Here is a 20,168-nt window from a genome sequence, read left to right as displayed (position 1 = left end):
TTACTTCCTAAACCTCCCTCAATAAATACGCATGCTTTAATAACCAGGGCGCAGCAGCCTGGAGCTGGCTCTGGCTGTGGCCGGCTGAGAACATGCTAAGGAGCAATGAGGTCTCAGTCTAATTTTTTGTTTCTGATCACCCGTGTCACCTTCCTGTGTACGAGTCACCCACCACTGCCGAGGCCGGACCCCGGCACATTCACCCAAACTTCCGGATTCTATTATGGACTGACAAGTTAGTTTATTCTACATGAACCAGTGGCAACCTGGTGTGACAATTGTCTAGTGGCCACCAGGGGGCACTGTGGGCCTATGGAGACCCTGATAACCAAATTGCCCTGGCAGAGTTCAAGCACAGAGGGCATGACTGAGGCTTCCCCTGAGCCCTTCTGAGGGTGAAATCCACTCTCCACCTGACGCCGCCTGGCCCTCGATCTGGGATTAGAAGTAAGTGCAGAGATCTCACCGCCCACTGCGAAAGGCTATAGTTATAAGTCTTTGCATGCAGAGATTTGCATCGAGGTGAATTAAGTCCTCTTTTTGCAAAACCAAAAACCAATAACGAAGAAAGAACAGAATGACCTAAGTAGGTAATGTGGACAGTAATTTCTCACCCACAGCATCTCACTGGGTGTAACTAGCTCTTATAGAACTCCAATACGCCCTCCTTAAAACAAATGAAGTTGCAAGGCCCGGCCACAGTGGGACACACCGCTGGGATGCTGTGCTCTGCAGGCCGGGCCTACGTGTGACTTGCAGGTTTTATTCTGGCCCAACGGACAGCCGGGCGTGTGGTGCGTGGGAGTAACGCTACTGTGTCAGGAGGCTGAGGAGGGGGTCACTAGCTTGAGCCTGGCCTCAGCAACATGGTGGGGTCCTGTCTGACAAGCAAGCCTGGGCATCGTGTCCTCTCTCACACGGAGGCTGAGGCTTAAGGTATAGAACATGGGGAACCCTGTCCTAAAAAATAATTAAGGTGAACAGAAGTTCATTTATTAACAGTAACTTCTCAGGCATTCCTCATGATCTGAGCCTTCGGTGTCAGAACCAGGAATCTCTGCCACGCTGCAGGTCAAAATATTACATTCCTTGATTCCCTGAAAAAGAAAATCTCCTGTAGGCACATGGATATTTCCAATCTTCCTAAGTGTGGAATTGCAGCCTCCCATGCCCCAACATAACTCACGAACCCACCAGAGACTGCACAAGCTCTGCCCAGCCCACCCTGGGACACTCTCCACATTGGAGAAGATCTTGGCCAGACCAGAAAAGATACCCAGGAGCAGCCTGAGCCGTGTGCGCATGAGGGCGTGGGTGCCTGTGAGTGTGTGTGCATGTGAGCGTGTGTGTGCTTTTCTGTGTTTGTTTGTGCGTGTGTGTGCGTGTGTCCTGGGGCAGCACTTTCTCGAATCACACAATAGAGTCTGAGATCCTGGGCACAGGCCTTGGGGACAGGCCCATGGGACACCCTCCTGGAAGCCCAGCCCTTCTCTGCTCAGCAGGGAGCCACCCCCAGCCACAGAAGGAAAGAGGACATTTGCATGAGGAGCCCCTCTCCCTCAGGATAAGAGAGGCCTGGGGGCCCTCCCCAGCTGTGGGCTCAGAAGCAGAGCTCTGGGTTGTCTCCATCATGGCCTGGACCCCTCTCCTGCTCCCCCTCCTCACTCTCTGCACAGGTGCTGTCCCCAGGGCTCAGCCTCACACCACCAGGGCAGCCTGGCCTGACCTTCAGCTCAGCACAGGGGGTGCTGTGGGGTGTGGGGCCCTCTGGGAATGAGACCCTCAGCCTCAAGCTCACCTCTCTGGTCATCTCTTTCAGGGTTTGTGGCTTCCTCTGCCTTGGATCAGCCGCCTTCAGTGTCTGTGGCCCTGGGAGAGACAGTCAGCCTCACCTGCCAGGGAGGAGGCCTAGGAAATTATAAGGCTCACTGGGAGCAGAAGAAGCCAGGCCAGCGCCCTGTATTGGTCCTCTACGGTGATAGCAACTTGGCCTCAGGGGTCCCTGACCGATTCTCCGGCTCTCGCTCTGGTGACACAGCCACTCTGACCATCACTGAGGCCCAGGCTGAGGATGAGGCTGACTATTACTGTCAGACATTGGACCCCAGTGGTAAAACTGTCACAGTGACACAGGCAGATGGGGAAGTGAGACACAAACCCTCTTCCCCGCCTAGTTCACACTCTCTAAGCAGCCCCAATGGGAAGAGGCACACAGCCAGAAGGGTCACCTACACCTGAGCCCCCAGGCAGCCCTTCCCTTCTTCCCCCTCCAGCAGGCTCTGCAGAGGGTGTCCGGAGTGGATTTAGTTTTGGTAGCACCTGACTGTCCTGGTGATTTGGGGCTTGTGTGTAAGGTATGGACAGAGGACCTGAGTGGAAGCACAGACATAAGGACCCTTCATCCATCATTTCTGTGTGGTGTGAATGGGCCAATCCTTGGTCCACATAGCCTGGATTTGGCTCAGCTCAGCTCAGCTCAGCTCCTGCCGCTGCAGGTTCCACTGCAGCTGGGATTCTGACAGAGCAGCCTGTGCCATGTGCACTGAGGGATCTGCCCAGACCCCTCTGCAGGGCTGACCCCACCCGAGTCAGAGTGAGACTTGGGCCTGATGTGCCTGCTCAGCCCCAGGTGTCCTACACAGGGCGCTGTCCTCATCCCACGGAGTCTCACCTGTCCCTGCATCCTGGAGGCAATGTGTGAGTGGAGCAGCTGCTGACACCCCAGTTACTACTCAGAAATCCCCCCAGCACCCCAACCACATGCACCTCCTGCCCCATCCTTTACCTCATTAGGAAATGCTCTCTTGGCACAGATCTGCTGGGACTCCCAACCATTTATGGCCCACTGTCTTCGCAGACACTCACACACCCCAGACTCTCCCTCAGGGCCTGGACTCAGCTCCTCCACACGCTCCCTATGGCCTGTTTCTTCTTCCATCCTGATGGCAGCCTCAGAGATGCCCCCTCACGGAGGTCCCAGCCTCTGATTGGGACGAACCTTCCTCAGGTGCTTCCTGTGCTCGATCACCTGATTGAGGTCCCACACCAGGAGTTGCCTGGTCTGTGGCTAGAAGACCTTGATTCAGACTCCTTCCTCAGTGTCAGTGTAGCCATCTACATAGGCACAGAGCTGAAGCAAAAGCAAGTGATCTCAGAAGGCTGGTCCGTATAGGAATGACGGCCCCCGCAGAGAGGTGGGGAGCACTAGAGAGGATGTTGCTTCACTTTTCACAGTAACCCTCTGGGAAGCTGTTGTCATCTGTAGTTCATAGAACATGAAGAGAAGCACAGAACATTTTAGACACTGGCCCAGCGAGAGAGTCAGAGTCAAACCCAGCCAGGGTCTGGTTCCAGGTCTCTGAACTTCGTTTTCTGAATTCTACTTTTTGTTGTTTTTATGTTGGTATCTTTTGTTCGAATGGACTTCTATTTCTTAATTCCTTATTTTCCATTACAATGAATTTAACTGAGTTTCTCCACTTAGGTAGTAGTGGACTGTGACATTCTGCTCTTCCAGTTCGACTATCACTCCAAGAAGACGGAAACACCCATGTGCGTCGTGAAATTCTGTATCAGACACACGCAGGGCTCCAGGAACATTTGATGAATGAATGAAGAACCACGAGACTGAGTCCGAGTGTTTCCAAGTTCCTGCATTTTCTGTATAAATTAGAGGGGATTAGACAAATAACATTATACTTACCTTTTTTGGGCCAGGCACCTGAGATTTTTGATCCCCATTTACTCCATGAACAGGAAAAAGGTGTAAGTCCCACTCCACTGTCCACTTTCTACTGAATGAGAAAATTCAGGAGAGGTCACTTGTCTAAGGGCACACTGGCAGCTTGAGAGGTCTGAGAAATTTATTAATATATGTGTGTGTGTAAATATATAAATATAAATGTATAAATATATATGTGTAAATATATAAATATGAAAATATATATACATATGTATTTACTGTAACTTAACATTTACATCTATTCATCTTTAGTGTACAGAGTGGTATTTAAATGCAGGTATAAGATGTGTAATAAGTAAACAAATCAAGAATATAAACCTATTTAGCACCTTCATCATTTAACTTTAAATTTCATTGTGAACATTCAAAATCCGCTCCACTAGGGACCAGCAGTTAGCGACATGGCTATGTCGTTGGACTCCCACATAGTTGACCACGGTTCACGTCCCGGACCCGGTGGCTTAAAACTCACGCCGGGCGCGGGTGCATGCGTACCCAAGATCCCGAGAGGAGAATGGAGGAGAAGGGATTGCAGTGTGGCCATCCCCCCCGGGGGGTGATTTATTGCTTTCTATCTCTCTGTCTCTGTCTTTCTGGCGAGCGCATGCGCCCTGTAGCGAAAACCTCTCCAAAAAAAAAAAAAATCCGCTCCACTGTTCATTCTGGAGGTATGTACAGAATTGTCCTTGATGTTCTTTACTTTGAAATACAGTTCTAAGAAAAATAAGTTGATTAAGAATCAGACAACAAAAAGTCTCATAAAATAATGAGGATGGAGTTTTTAAAACAAAGTTCATCGAAACATAGCCAACGAGAGAAGCATTTGTAGTTTCCAGGGAGAAGAATGTGGGAGATAAGACATTATAGTTTAAAATGATCTGTGGTATCAATCATTGGTCCAGGTAGAGATAGGTGAAATTGTACCTTATAGCTCATCAGGAAGACAGAGAAAAAGAAAACTTTTACTTCCTCACTGTGAGTTCCTGTCAGACTGTAGTACTGTATTTGCATAAAGAAAGAAGTCCTTCAAGAAGCAAAATCAACAGGAAATTGGAAAGAGATGTCGAAAAGTGAAGACATACTAACATCCGTGATTTGCTGATTTATAGGGTTTACAAAGTTCTTGATTTTAACCTTCTTTAAATTAATTTCAAAAGGAAGACTTGCCTACTTTTAACATTTTGGAATTTTCCTCTGTAATCTAATATATACTGAAGGAATAAAAATCAGCTCAAAAAATACTCTGTAAACATTAAACTTAACCTACTTGCTTTTCTTGCTTCTGTACAAAAGCTTGTGCCACCGCCTTGAAAAACAGCCCTGAGCTATGCAAGCCACTGAGGCTTGCTCAGCCTCCTGCATACCAGCTCAGCTCCATGCAGAAAGCCAGATCCCTAAAAATGTATAACCCCCCCCCCAGAAATCAGTACCAGACCACCCTGAGTATCTAACCTGACCCAGTTGCAACATCTGCAAAATACCTTTGTAGCCCACTTGCGTAAATAACCCTCCTTGCCAGAGCCAGCAAAAAAAGATAACCATACTTAAAAAGACCCTTATCTTATTTCCTCATTCCCCACTCCCCTCACCCTTCCAACTTGTGCCTATATAATCTATGTGTTTCTTTTGTTCGGGGCTCCACTTCCCTCTGAGTCTGTTGTGACCAGGAGTGGAGTCCTAGCGCGCTAGCAATAAAGCCCTCTTGTGTTTTACAGCAAGAACTGACTCTTGTGGTTGATTGGGGTTGCCGTGACTCTCCTTGGACTGAAGGGTCACCGGCTATCTGAGTCGGGGGTCTTTCATCACAATAAGCAATGCTTATGATAAATATTTAAGTTGAAACCTGTAGAAACAACTGTCTATCACATAATTGGTGAATTTGTATTTATACCTACTTGTGTGTAAAATAGTTGAACCTCCTTTTACCCTTTTAGTTGGGAAATTTAATCCCAGCATTCAGAGTTTAATTAAAAGTGTGGGCTTGTTTTCTGGTTGTTTTGTGTTCTCATCCTTCTATTTATCTGCCTTTAGTTTTCCTGTAATATTCCCTTCGGTATTTCATAACAAGTTGGTTTCATTTTGGTCAATTCTTTCAGCATTTTTTTTTTTATTTAGGAATGATTTTATTTCTCTTTCTCATTTGAAGGATAATCTTGCTGGGTATAGTAGTCTCTGCTAAATTCTTTTATTATTTTCAGAGATTTCAACATATCTTTGTATTCTTTCCTTGCCTGCATTGTTTCAATTGAGAGGTCCAATGTTAGTCTAATGGTGTAAACTTTGTGAGTACTTTCGCATTTCTCCCTTGTCATTTTTGGAATATTGCAGGACAGGCCCTGCTCACTCTCAGCTCCCCATTCTTCTCTGCCCAGCAGGGTTCCCATTTGCTTCTTACAAATTTGGTTATGATACACCTTGGAGAGGATCTTCTTATGTTTTATCTCTTTGGTGTCCTTTGTTTTTCCTGGATTTGAATGTCTACATGCTTGGCTAATATATCACTGAAGAGATTTTCTATGCCTTTACCTGTCTCTTTGCCCTCTGGAATAATACCTATTATGCAGCTATTCAGTTGTTTAATGATGTCTAGGATTTCCCATCTGTTGTCCTAATTTTTAATAGTTATTCTTCTATTCTTTTCAGTTGTATAGACTGAATCAGAGATTTTGTCTTCCCTAGCATGCAAGTCCCTTGTGAATGAGTAGGGAATTGGAGGGAATTGGAGGAAACTGGTGCAAGAGAGGGAATGAGTAGGTATCATAGAGCTGGCTTGGATTCCAGCTTCTGCTGCACTTTCTACAAAAAAAAAAAAAAGAAAAAGAATGTATACATGAATCTGCACTATAATAAACTCCTGTTTGCTCTTCAGCTGTTTATCTGTCTCTTGTCACAGGGTCTATTCAAACTAAGGTCCCTACAGCACCATCTGTGACACACGGTGACCCTCTCTCTCTGGCCATCTGCTGTCCATGTGAGGTGTCTGGAGGGACAGTCCATGTACCATCCCGTCTGCTCTGGGAAGGCAGCATCCTCTGTGTGCCTGCAGATGGACATCCAGTCAGAGGCAAGGAGGGGCTGGGGGGGCAGGAAACTCCACTCTGGAGGTCTTAGTTAGATTACAGGTGACACAGAGCACACCTGGCACAGATGGAGGCTGGACACCCTGGTCCGCACCCTCTCAGGAGAGAGAAGCTTCAGGTGGCCTGGAGAGAAGACCCTGCTCTGAGTCTCCTTTACCAGTAGGGGGCAGCAGAGCTGCAGCCAGGAGAGGGCTAGGGCTGCCCAGGTGGTGCCTCTGGGAGACCTAGTCCTGGGGTCAGCAGGTGTCCAGGGCCCATTCCTGGAACTGGAAGTTGGGACCCTCTGTCTCATCCACTCAGGGTGCCGTGACCATGATCTAGATCAGAATTCCCTAGTGTCACCCCAGGACAGAGATGAGAGCCTAGACACAGTAAGGGCTCACATGGACAATGCAGCTGGAGGACCTGGTCCCAGGTGTCAGCCTGGCGAACACACCAGGGAGATCACTTGAGGTGGACGTGCCCATTAATGACCACGGTGTGAGAATACAGGACTCAGGCCAGAAGCCTTTCCCCAGGACAGGCCCTGCTCACTCTCAGCTCCCCATTCTTCTCTGCCCAGCAGGATTCCCAGGAGCGGGGCTTCTGTCCTGGACACTTCTAGAGATGCCTTGACCTCTCCTCCCTGTGCCCTCCTCCCCGCCAGGCAGACTCTGCCCTCAGAGCTGAGCCCCATGAGCCTGACCCAGGAGGAATCACAGGGAAAGCATTTGGGACAGTGTCTCTGAGGTGAGGTAGTCGCTGTAGTCAGATCTCTGAAGACAAGGCAATAGTGTTGGTCAGAAAAGCAGCTCAGAACACGCGGGTGTGAGGGGCAGGGGCCTTATACCCTCTTCAGAAGCCTGATGGACGCCCACAGCTGGGAAGTATGACACCACCTTAGCCCTGATGAGGAGCCCAGAAAGGAGCCAATTTGCATAAACACCAAACAGCCATGGCCCCCAAGGACCTGAGGAAATAAGAGGAGCCTGGGGAGCCCAGCTGTGCTGTGGGCTCAGAGGAGAGCTTGGGGCACCTCCATCATGGCCTGGACCCCTCTCCTGCTCCCCCTCCTCACTCTCTGCACAGGTGCTGCCCCCAGGGCTCAGCCCCACACAACCAGGGGCCAGCCTGGCCTGACCTTCAGCTCAGCACAGTGGGTGCTGCAGGGTGTAGGGCCCTCTGGAAAGGAGACCCTCAGCCTCAGGCTGACCTGTCCTGTCTTCTCTTGCAGGCTCTGTGACCTCCTCTGTTTTGACTCAGCCCTCTGCGGTGTCTGTGGCCCTGGGACAGACAACCAGGATCACCTGCCAGGGAGGAGTATTAGAAATCATTTTTGCTAACTGGTACCAGCAGAAGCCAGGCCAGCGCCCTGCACCGCTCATCTATTATAATGATGACCGGGCCTCAGGGGTCCCTGAGCGATTCTCCGGCTCCCGCTCTGGTGAAATGGCCACCCTGACCATCACTGGGGCCCAGGCTGAGGACGAGGCTGACTATTACTGTCAGTCATGGGACAGCAGTGGTGAAGTTCACACAGTGACACAGGCAGATGGGGAAGTGAGACACAAACCCCCTTCCCTGTCTGGGTCTCACTCTCCCTGCAGACCCAGGAGGACTGGGGACATAGCAGGGATGGCCCATGTCACCTGGAGCTGAGCCCCCATGCTGTCCTCTCCTCCCAGCCCTCCAGGTGGGATCTGCAGAGGGAGTGTGGGGAGTGCACTCGGGGCTGCAGGACCAGACTGCCCTGGGATTAGGGTCTGTTATTCGAGATGCAGAGAAGCGACTTGAGTGCAAGGACAGACATGAGGACACAGCTGTCCTTCACTTACTTATCCAGGGATTCCATGGTGGTCATTGGCCTTACTTTGGATCAAATATCCAGGACTAACACCTAGCCCTGTCCAGCTGGCTGAAGTCCTGACAGAGCAGCACCTTGGCATGATGGGATTCTCACAGAGCAAGCCTGTGCCGTGGGCCCTGTGGGATCTGCCCGGCCCCACTTCAGGGCTGACCCACCTCCTCTGCTGGGGGCTGTCAGCCCCTCAGAGCTGGGCCCCTTCCTCCAGTTCATGCCTCTACCCAGAGAGGTCTGGTGGTCTGGTTTGATGTTAGCCTGAGGTTCAACTCCCAGACCCTGCCTCAATTTAGGGACACCTGGAAGTCCCCCAGCTCCAGAGTTCCCTGGAGGGAAGCCAAAGTCCCTCCACTGCACCCTCCCTCATGTCAGCAACCCCTCCTGCCCTGGGCGGCCTCCTCCCTCCTTCCAAGCTGGCTCAAGCCTGCAGGTCTCCATGGGGAGTCGGAGTCAGGGAAGCCATCTGGGGGTTAGCTATCCCCACCTCGGGCATCAGGGCCTGTGGGGGCCACTGTGCACCTGAGAGATCTGCTTCCCTCCTAAATTCCCAGTGTGAACACCACGTGTCCCAGAAGATTTCTTGGTTCCCTGCATTTTTTTGGAATGAATAATGAGCCTCACATCCTAGGAGCTCCCAGTTCTCAGAGAGCTGAAGGGCAGATCAGGCTGAGGTCAATCCCAGGAAAGAGGGGCGGCTGCCCCAGCTGCTCTGTGACCCGCACCTGGGGGTGTGAGCTGCACTCCACACCCCCCACCTCCTCCTCCAAGTCTGCATACTCTGTCTCTGTCTCTTCATCCCTGACCAGAAACACAGATAGAAGAGAATCAGTGAGATTCAGGCCATCACAGTAGACACTGAGACCCCACCACAGTTCATTTACCCTTTTCAATGTGAAAACCATTCACATCTCCAAGGCCACACAGTTTACAAATCAATTTCTTTGTTGGGGGGGGGTGAGGGGTGGGGAGAGGTTTTTGCTATAGGGCACGTGTGTTTGCCAGAAAGACAGAGAGAGAAAGAGAGAGAAAGCAAGAAATCACCCTCCAGGGAGGATGGCCATGCCACAATCTCTTCTCCTCCATTCTCCCCTCTGGATCTTGGGCACGTATGCACATGTGCCCGGCGTGAGTTTAAGCCACCGGGTCTGGGACTGCAGTCGACAACATGGGAGTCCTGCGACACGGCCATCATGTCAACTGCTGGTCCCACTGTAGTCAGATCTTTGAAGACAAGGCAATAGCGTTGGGCAGAAAAGCAGCTCAGAACAAGCGGGTGTGAGGGGCGGTGGCTTATAGCCTCTTCAGACGCCCATAGCTGGGAAGTATGACACCACCTTAGCCCTGATGAGGAGCCCAGAGAGGAGCCAATTTGCATAACGACCTAAGGACCATGACCCCCAAGGACCTGAGAGAAAATAAAAGGAGCCTGGGGAGCCCAGCTGTGCTGTGAACTCAGGGGCAGAACTCGGGGTGTCTCCACCATGGCCTGGACCCCTCTCCTGCTCCCCCTCCTCACTCTCTGCACAGGTGCTGCCCCCAGGGCTCAGCCCCACACAACCAGGGACCAGCCTGGCCTGACATTCAGCTCAGCACAGGGGGTGCTGCAGGGTGTGGGGCCCTCTGGGAAGGAGACCCTCAGCCTCAGGCTCACTTCTCCTGTCCTCTCTTGCAGGATCTGTGGCCTCCTCTGTTTTGACTCAGCCCTCTGCTCTGTCTGTGGCCCTGGGAGAGACAGTCAGCATCACCTGCCAGGGAGGAGACTTAGAAAGCTACAGTGCTCACTGATTCCAGCAGAAGCCAGCCTAGCGCCCTGCCCTGCTCATCTCTTATGACAGAAACCGGGCCTCAGGGGTCCCTGACCGATTCCCCGGCTCCCACTCAGGTGGAACGGCCACCCTGGCCATCACCGGGGCCCAGGGTGACTATTTCTGTCAGGCATTTGATAGCAGTGATGACTTACCCCACAGTGGCAGATGGGGAAGTGAGACACAAACCCCTTCTCTGTCTGGGCCATACTCTCCCTCCAGCCTCAGGCGGTCAGGAGACACAGCCAGGAGCAGGGCAGGCCCAGGTCACCCAGCTCGAGTGTCATGGTGGTCTCCCAGCCCACTCAGCTGGTTGTACAGACAATACGTCATGGGCGGATTTAGGGCTCACACCATCAGTGATTTGGGAGCTGTTGAATGAGATGTCTAGACAGGATCTGAGTTGAAGGACAGACATAAGGACACAACAGTTACTGGCTCATGGTCCTTGGGTTCCCAACTGGTACAGATCTCCATCCTTGGCTCATATACCCGGGAGTGCCAACTCTGTTGAGTCCCAGGTTCCCACAGCATCACGGGACCTGAACAGAGCAAACCAGTGTCCAGTGCTCTGTGGGATCTCCCCAGACCCCTCTTCAGGGCTGACCCACCCACCCAACAGTGCAGAGAGCTCTGGCAGCTCAGCGCTGGGTCCTTCCAGGAAGATGCTGGTGTTCCAGAAACCTGCCTCCCACAATTCCTGCTCGTCCCTAGAGAGGTTTGGTTTGATGACAGCCTGCGGCCAAGATCCCAGTCCCTGTCTCAATGCAGGACCACCTGGAATTCCTCCAGGTCCAGAGCTCCCTGGCGGGAAACCTGGAGACCACCTTGCACCCTCCCTGCAGGTCAACATCCTCCTGCCCTAGGCGTCTTCTTTTTTCCTCCCAAGTTGTCTTGAACCCGCTGGTCCCCATGGAGAGTCAGCTTCAGGGAAGCCATCTAGGAGCCAGCTGTCCTCACCATGGGCATCAGGACCTGTCGGGCCACTGTGTACCTGAGAGCTCTGTTTCCCACTTAAGTTACAAGCGCAAATGCTGAGCATCCCAGTAGATCTCTTTGTTGCATTTTTTTTTTCCTGGATATAAAAAGATCCTCACATCCTAGGAGCTCTGGGTTCTGAGAGAGCTGAGAGATCCAGGCTGAAGGTGAACCCCGGGAAAGAGGAGCCCCAGCTCCAGCTTCACTGTGAGCCACAGACACACACCTGTTGCTGTGAGCTGCACACGCACACCCTCTATCTCTACCTCTGCACACTCTCTTCACGCCTGACCAGAGACTCACATGGAAGTGACTGTGAGATTCAGCTCAGCCTGGCACATTGGACACTCAAGTAGCCACCACAGTTCACACTGTCAGCATGAAACCCTCTCACATTTTACTAACCTCACACTCTCCTCATGAAGAGTTTCCAACAATAACAGCAGCCATGGAAATGTTTGTAAATACCTCACACGTACTTTTATAGCAATCACATTAAAAACGACTTTATCTTTGATGTATAGGTTACATAAAATACACTCTTTAAGCTAATGCACCTTGATTTTTTACATCCACTGTGCTAACTGGACATCAGGACTCATCTGAGGCTCAGGTGGGGTCGTTACTGCACAGAGCTGGTCTGGACCCTCAGGTGACGGGGCTATGGAGGAACCTGGTGCAGGGAGTCCTGTCTCCACCCCTTGGGCACCAGTTTAACCTGAAGGGAGGTGCTGGTGCAAGAGACATGGAGACAGGGCAGTGACCTCTCAGATGGTGCACGTTTATGAGCCCAAGGCTCTGCTTCTGTTCCATCCTAGATCCTCCCCCCCCCTCCTAGCAGTCACTGCTGACCTCAGGACATGAAGTGTCCCACAGTTCTGTATGAGTGTTTAGTCTGTGTCCTCAGTTTTCCTGTACCTACCAAAGCCCAGAATACACCAAGAAATGTTGTTAAAAAAAATACAGAATTCTGAGGCCATCAGGTGCTGCAGTGGTTGGGGTGCTGGACTCCCACATGGCCGACTATAGTTTAAGTCCCGGACCTGATGGCATGCTTTCTCATTTTCCCTTTCTCTCTTTCTCTACCTCTCTCTGGTCAAATTAAACATAATAATAATAAATAAAATAAATAATTCTTTTAAAAATACATAATTCAGTACTGCATGTCAAACAGGTGTATTCCCATTTTGATGACAGCCTGCGGCCAAGATCCCAGTCCCTGTCTCAATGCAGGACCACCTGGAATTCCTCCAGGTCCAGAGCTCCCTGGCGGGAAACCTGGAGACCACCTTGCACCCTCCCTGCAGGTCAACATCCTCCTGCCCTAGGCGTCTTCTTTTTTCCTCCCAAGTTGTCTTGAACCCGCTGGTCCCCATGGAGAGTCAGCTTCAGGGAAGCCATCTAGGAGCCAGCTGTCCTCACCATGGGCATCAGGACCTGTCGGGCCACTGTGTACCTGAGAGCTCTGTTTCCCACTTAAGTTACAAGCGCAAATGCTGAGCATCCCAGTAGATCTCTTTGTTGCATTTTTTTTTTCCTGGATATAAAAAGATCCTCACATCCTAGGAGCTCTGGGTTCTGAGAGAGCTGAGAGATCCAGGCTGAAGGTGAACCCCGGGAAAGAGGAGCCCCAGCTCCAGCTTCACTGTGAGCCACAGACACACACCTGTTGCTGTGAGCTGCACACGCACACCCTCTATCTCTACCTCTGCACACTCTCTTCACGCCTGACCAGAGACTCACATGGAAGTGACTGTGAGATTCAGCTCAGCCTGGCACATTGGACACTCAAGTAGCCACCACAGTTCACACTGTCAGCATGAAACCCTCTCACATTTTACTAACCTCACACTCTCCTCATGAAGAGTTTCCAACAATAACAGCAGCCATGGAAATGTTTGTAAATACCTCACACGTACTTTTATAGCAATCACATTAAAAACGACTTTATCTTTGATGTATAGGTTACATAAAATACACTCTTTAAGCTAATGCACCTTGATTTTTTACATCCACTGTGCTAACTGGACATCAGGACTCATCTGAGGCTCAGGTGGGGTCGTTACTGCACAGAGCTGGTCTGGACCCTCAGGTGACGGGGCTATGGAGGAACCTGGTGCAGGGAGTCCTGTCTCCACCCCTTGGGCACCAGTTTAACCTGAAGGGAGGTGCTGGTGCAAGAGACATGGAGACAGGGCAGTGACCTCTCAGATGGTGCACGTTTATGAGCCCAAGGCTCTGCTTCTGTTCCATCCTAGATCCTCCCCCCCCCTCCTAGCAGTCACTGCTGACCTCAGGACATGAAGTGTCCCACAGTTCTGTATGAGTGTTTAGTCTGTGTCCTCAGTTTTCCTGTACCTACCAAAGCCCAGAATACACCAAGAAATGTTGTTAAAAAAAATACAGAATTCTGAGGCCATCAGGTGCTGCAGTGGTTGGGGTGCTGGACTCCCACATGGCCGACTATAGTTTAAGTCCCGGACCTGATGGCATGCTTTCTCATTTTCCCTTTCTCTCTTTCTCTACCTCTCTCTGGTCAAATTAAACATAATAATAATAAATAAAATAAATAATTCTTTTAAAAATACATAATTCAGTACTGCATGTCAAACAGGTGTATTCCCATTTTCAAGGGTCTACACTGGAATTCTTCTATGGGACTGGATATCCACACAAGGTTCCAGTTCCCATCATCAGTTCTCCTGTTACAACTGGATTCTGTGGTTCAGATCACAGGAGAGAAGACAGTGCTGTGTGGACCTTGGAGAGCCTTCCTGCTCTGGACCCCAAAACAATGGCATCATGTCATGGCTCCTGATGTTTGATTGAAGCCACGGCCTCAATGGAAGATACTCTGCTTCCAGAACCCAGTGTGACTCTGTGGGCTTTGTGCTCCTGTTTCCTGGCGGGAATTTTGAGATATAATCTCCTCTCCTTTACTTGGTGGGAGATGACTTTGAAAATCAAGTAAAGATACACATTCTTCAGGGATTTCAATACGAGGTCAGCTTATCAATTGACAGAATCAGCCACATATGTCTGGATTAGTGTCTGGAGTTTAGTGCCTCTGGTCTTGCGATGCTTCCTGTGGGAACTATGTGAGGCATACCTCCAGAACAGCCCCAGTCATGGACCAGTTCCAAGAGGTAAGGGAATGGTTGCGAGGGGTTTAAAAGGATGGACTGAGCCAGCAGCCAGATCTCAGAGAAATAGGGGGGGGCATTTGCCCCAACATTGACTCTCACATTGACTCTCAATCTTCCCAAGCTATTCTTCTGCCAATTCCCCGGAGTGGGCGTTGAGTCAAACGTTGCCTCCATATCCCATAAGTACAACAGAGAGCACAAGTTCCATGTAACAGTAAGGAGGTTATAGCAGAGGCTTTTCCCAGAAGGAGCTCAGGAAGCCAACCCAAAGCTCCAATGGGTATTCTGTCCTTTCTGAAATGTAAGAGACTTCTGTACCCAGAGCCTAAGGGTAGTGGACACATTATGTTGGTGATCAGGAATCTAGACACCGCATTTTATACATGGAGTGGCACAGGCACCACTCTGAGCAGCAGTAAGAATATCTAAGGGTGTGCTAGTTGGTAGCATTACTTTGTGTACCTGTGCGACCTCATCATTAAACAGAGACACAGAGTATCCAGTGTTATTAAGAGCATTAGCAGTATGATCCCCAAGTGCTTTTATATGCCTTTTGTCCATAATTATCACTGGCTTGTGGAGAGAAAGTTGACAATAAGTAGAAACATCAAGGGACGCATTTAACCCAGTGTCTGGAGAGAACATATTCCAGTTAGAATGTTTGGAGGGAAGGGTGTCTAATCCCCTCCCAGGTATGTAGGGCCATCCCCAAGTACATCTACTGGTCCAACTGTAAGGTAAATAGGGCCACCCATGGGCATCACAGGCCAACATGGCACCCCAAGGTATGGGATGTGCCCCAGTGGTTAAACTGTTGTTCTGCCACCCCATTCATCATGTTCAGTGAGAGTTACGCTTTGAATACACATTTCTAATGGGGTCCACCTCACATTTTGAGGTGTCTCACTGTGAGTGCCACTTCGGCACTGATAACAATAGGTAGCATGTTCTTTAATTTCTATCTGGAGAGGCGTCACCCACTCTAGGCCATGTCACACTATATACCCTAGTATAAGCCAAGTCTTGTGGACCTGTTCCTTGACTACTTGAAACACATGTTTTCTGGCCTCAGTCAGGTTCATCAGTCCATGCTGAGTGTCCCTAGAAGACTGCTAGTTGTGCAGGAAGGCCCATTCAGAGTGGTGAGCAGGGTGTGGTCTCCAGGGAATTCCGTAGGTTGCTGATAACAAAACATAGCATACCCAGCAGGTGGATTTGTTGTATGCCGGCCCATTGAAGGAACTACTCCCCATTTCTAGGCTTAAGGATGATGAGACAAATGTTTTAGTGGCACGACAAAGGTAAGTCTCTATCATTGTGTAATATGCAAGCAACATTCCTCTCTTGGGATGGTAGGGTGACACTCTAGGGAGACCTCTTTGGTTTAGTATACCATGCTGGATCAGGCCCAGAGGCAGGTTGATCCATGACATGGAAGGTGAGAGGAGGACCCTTAAACTGCCACATGGTATTTATTAAAGTACCCTTGGTAACAGTGACTCAGCCAGGATGGTGGCATTTGATAGTAATAGTCCATTTACCCATAATTAGAGACAATATGTCCAGGTTATGGGTCAGTCTCTCCACTCAAGGGGCTAAAAGGAAGCCCTAATGGGGTTCAGGCTGAATATCCCAGGGCCAGTGGAGGCTGTATGTCCTAAGGATCTGGCAACAGCAAGTTACTCTCTCTCCTCAGCGAGGTCATAGTGTGGCTTCCTGAGTATGAATCTGCAGCCATAGGGGAGTGGCCCTAGCCTGAGAAAGTATACCAAGAGACAGGGGCAGCTGGCCCATGGGCTCTCATTCAGGATATGGAAGGCCTCGTGCAGGCATGGTTCTGCTGTGGAGAGAGTGTTGGTCTGTCCCTAGAGCTCTCTTCAGAATCCCATTGTAGAATTCTATGAGGCCAGCTCCTGTGGGTTTATAAGAGAGGTGAAATTACCAGTCTTATATGAATCTGTCAGCCCATTGTTGTACCTGATGTCTGGTGAAATGTGTCCCTTGATCATTTTCCGTGATTTCTGGTGTCCCCTAAGCTGAAGATAGCTGCAGCAGCCCCTTATAGTAGGACAGAGTGGCCCACCAACTTGGGAGTCTGGGGAATGCTGATACTGATGTCCACATGAGTCAAAGCAGTCACTTCCAGAAAGGAGAGGGGTCTGATACAGACTGTCAGCCATCGCATCAGGGGCAGCCTGTCCTTTTGGATGTGTCCTCGTTCTGTGGGTAACCGGCAGGACCAGTTCTCTGAACATATCAGGTATTCATTGCAGGGTGTTAAATGCCTGTGTATTTTAGAGGAATTCTCCAGGCTTTCGTTACTTCCCACCAAGTCTTTGGCCCAACATGTTTGATGTTCCAGTGAAGCTACCCCACGTCATCCTCGGCGGGGGCTTCTTCTAGCCATAGCATGCATATCAGCTTCATCACTGCTGGGACTCTGAAGGTGGGAGTGCTCAGACACGTGATAAATAGTGATGAACTTAGTCTTACTCATCTCATAAACATCCTGCCACATGTCCTGCCCCAACTAAGTTTTGTTCATGATGTTCCACTGTTGCTGGTGCCATTATGGCATCCGTAGGGCAAGTGCTTTGGAGATGGCCCAGCTGTCTGTGCAGAGAGCTAACAACCCTTTTTCTTTAGCAATCACAACTCATGCAGCTCTGAGTTCTGCCCATTGGCTACTCTGCCCTTGGCCATCTTCCATCCAAGCAGTGACTGCAGATGGCTAGTACGCTACAGCTCTCCAGCTTTGCTGGGCTTTGAATTCTTAACTGGAAGCATTTCTTTCTCTCTTCCTTTTTTTCTTTCAGCATTTTGTATACATCATCCCACTCTTTCTTGTTTCATATGATTTGTGCAGGAGATGTCTACTTTTAGTCTAGTGGAAATTCTAGTTTATGTGACTTGACATTTTTCTCTTGGTATTGTCAAAATTGTGTTCTTGACTTTTAACAGTTTGACTATAATATGCCTCAAGAGGACCTATTTGTGTCGAGTTTATGTGGGGACTTTTCTGGTTTCCAGATCTCGATAGTCATCTCTCTCCTAATTTTGGGGGGGGGGTTTCTACTGTTACTTAGTTAAATAGGTTCTTCTATGATTTTTCTGGCCCCTACTTCTTCCAGGATTCCAATCGTAATGTGAAAATTTGTTCATCTGTGTTCTAAGTCTCACAAGTTTTCATCATTCATTGCTTCTTTGTCTTTTTTGGAGGGGAGGGTGGTCCCATTTATATTTTTTTCAAAAGACCTGTCTTCACCTTGAGAATCTTTTTCTTACATTTGACCTGTTCTGTTGCTGAAGCTTTCAATTTTATTTTCTATTGCACTCACTGAATTACTCAGTTCCAAATTTCTCTTTGGTTGCTTTTTCTGATGTCTATCATCTTTTTGAGTTCTTCATTGAGATCATAAATTTATTATTTTACTTGTCTAACTGAATCGTCTTGTAATTCACTGAGTTTCCATAAGATCATGATTTTGAAATGCTTTTCCAGCAGTTCATAGATTGTCTTTTTCCCTCTGGGGTTTGTTACTGGAAAATTATTGTGTTTCTTTAGGGATGTCATTTATCCTACTGTTTTTCTTGATGTCCTTCTGTGCCCCTGAACCTATATTTGTACATCAGTTGAAACAATTGCCTTTGTTCATTTTATAGTGTGACTTTTTTTTTTTTTTTTTGCTATAGGGCACGTGTGCTCACCAGACAGAGAGAGACAGAGAGACAGAAAGGACCCTCGTGCCTCCAAAAGGCCACTGTCTGGATTCTTCCTGTTCTGTTCAGAATTTTGTCCCAAGATCAAATCCACCAACCCTAGCATCTCTATTGGAGACGTGGCAAAGAAGCTGGGTGAGATGTGGAACATCTTTTTTTTGGAGAGGGTTTTTTTTGTTTGTTTGTTTGTTTGTTTGTTTGTTTGCTATAGGGCACGTGCGCTTGCCAGAAAGACAGAGAGAGACAGAGAGACAGAAAGCAAGAAATTATCCCCCGGGGGGATGGCCATGCCGCAATCCATTCTCCTCCATTCTCCTCTTGAGATCTTGGGTGCGCACGCACACGCACCCGGCGTGAGTTTAAGTCACCAGGTCCGGGACTCGAACCGCGGTCCCCTACGTGGGAGTTCATCAACATAGCCATTACGCCAACTGCTGGTCCCGGAGATGTGGAACATCTTAAGTGACAGTGAGAAGCAGCCTTACATCACCAAGGCACAAAGCTGAAGGAGAAGTACGAGAAGGAAGATGCTGACTATAAGTCTAAAGACAAGTTTGACGGCGCAAAGGGTCCTGCCCAAGTTGCCCAGAAAAAGGCGAAGGAGGAAGATGAAGACGATGAGGAGGAGGAAGAGGAAGAGGAGGAAGAGGAGGATGAATAAAAACAAACCATTGCTCTGTCTCCTCGTGAACCCCTTAGCGAGGGGAGCGCCGTAATCACACCTCTCATTGGAGGCGTGTCTATTGCCTTCATTAGGGTTAATTGCAGCATTCGATCACATTGTCTCTCAAAGTGCCCTAGAAACTGTCAGTGGTTTACGTGAAGTGGCCATGGGTGTCCGGAGCACCCTGAAACTGTATCAAAGTTGTAGATATTTCCAAACATTTTTAAAATGCAAAGGCACTCTCGTGTTCTCCTCACTCTGTGCACTTTGCTGTTGGTGTGACAAGACATTTAAAGATGTTCCTGGCATTTTTGTTTCCCTGAATTCGTAAGGTGGTGTTAACTATATGGTTATTGGCTAGAAATCCTGAGTTATCGACTGTACAGATCTCTGGTCTGTAAAGAGAACAGAACAACCGTGACAAACTCTCCACGCTCCTGGCTTGGCAGAGGCTGCAGGAAAGGCGCCCATCGGAGGGGCTGTGGCTCAGGGCATGCACTGAAGCTGGACCCGTTGCCTCTGCGGTGGCCTCCATGTAAGCATCAGGGTGTCTTGTTTTGTGCATAGTGACCTAGCATTCTGCTGCCATTCTTAGCTGTGGAGAAGGGGAGTCAGCTGGCATGGGAAGGGTTTGGATTTTTGTTTCCTTAGTTAAGTGCAGTAGTTTTAAAACTTTGTTTTAAATAAACGGTAGAGCTCTTCATTGTCAGCAAAGCCAAGAACCACTGTATCAATGAAGCTCAAGGGACCAGCAGTTAGCATAATGGCTATGTCGCTAGACTCCCATGTAGTCAAACGCGGTTCACATCCTGGGCCTGGTGGCTTAAACTCATGCCGGGCATGTGTGTGTGCGGCATGGCGATCCCCCCTGGGGGGGTGATTTCTTGCTTTCTGTCTCTCTTTCTGGCAAGCTCACACGCCCTATAACAAAAACCTCTCCAAAAAACAAAAATGGAGCTCAAGAGCCTCTGTACTTAAAACATGATTTGCAACATTCTGATGTTTTTTTGTGTGTTTGTTTGTTTGTTTGTTTTTGTATGTTTAGAATGCTGAAATGTTTTTGAAGGTAAATAAACTGTTACTTAAAAAAAAATTGCAGTTAAAGCCTTTTAGTTAACTGTGATTAAATTGATGGCCAGCATTTTGCCACAATCTAAATAATTTTTAGCTGAATTTATTCATACATATTAATG

The 20,168-nt window shown here is 49.0% G+C and overlaps 1 protein-coding gene and 1 gene segment (V, D, J or C); both read left to right on the top strand.

The window, feature by feature from the left end:
- The first annotated feature begins 1,604 nt into the window (after window positions 1-1,604).
- On the top strand, window positions 1,605-2,238 carry LOC102498029 (immunoglobulin lambda variable 3-19-like). The segment is given in 2 exon segments: window positions 1,605-1,676; window positions 1,820-2,238. Coding segments are annotated over 2 exon segments (465 nt in total).
- Window positions 2,239-7,777: 5,539 nt separating this feature from the next.
- The window catches only part of LOC102497205 (immunoglobulin lambda-1 light chain), a 51,493-nt gene continuing 39,102 nt past the window's right edge, over window positions 7,778-20,168 (top strand). The window contains exons 1-2 of the mRNA XM_027770439.1: window positions 7,778-7,890; window positions 8,036-8,331. Of these exons, the coding sequence (XP_027626240.1) occupies window positions 7,845-7,890; window positions 8,036-8,331 (342 nt within the window). The 5' untranslated portion in view covers window positions 7,778-7,844. The remainder of the gene's footprint in view (window positions 7,891-8,035; window positions 8,332-20,168) is intronic.

This window comes from Tupaia chinensis, unplaced genomic scaffold, assembly GCF_000334495.1.
Source record: "Tupaia chinensis unplaced genomic scaffold, TupChi_1.0 Scaffold000137_1, whole genome shotgun sequence".
Lineage (NCBI taxonomy): Eukaryota > Metazoa > Chordata > Mammalia > Scandentia > Tupaiidae > Tupaia > Tupaia belangeri.
Note: the sequence above shows the minus strand (reverse complement) of the source record. Positions and strands in the feature narration are given on the sequence as shown.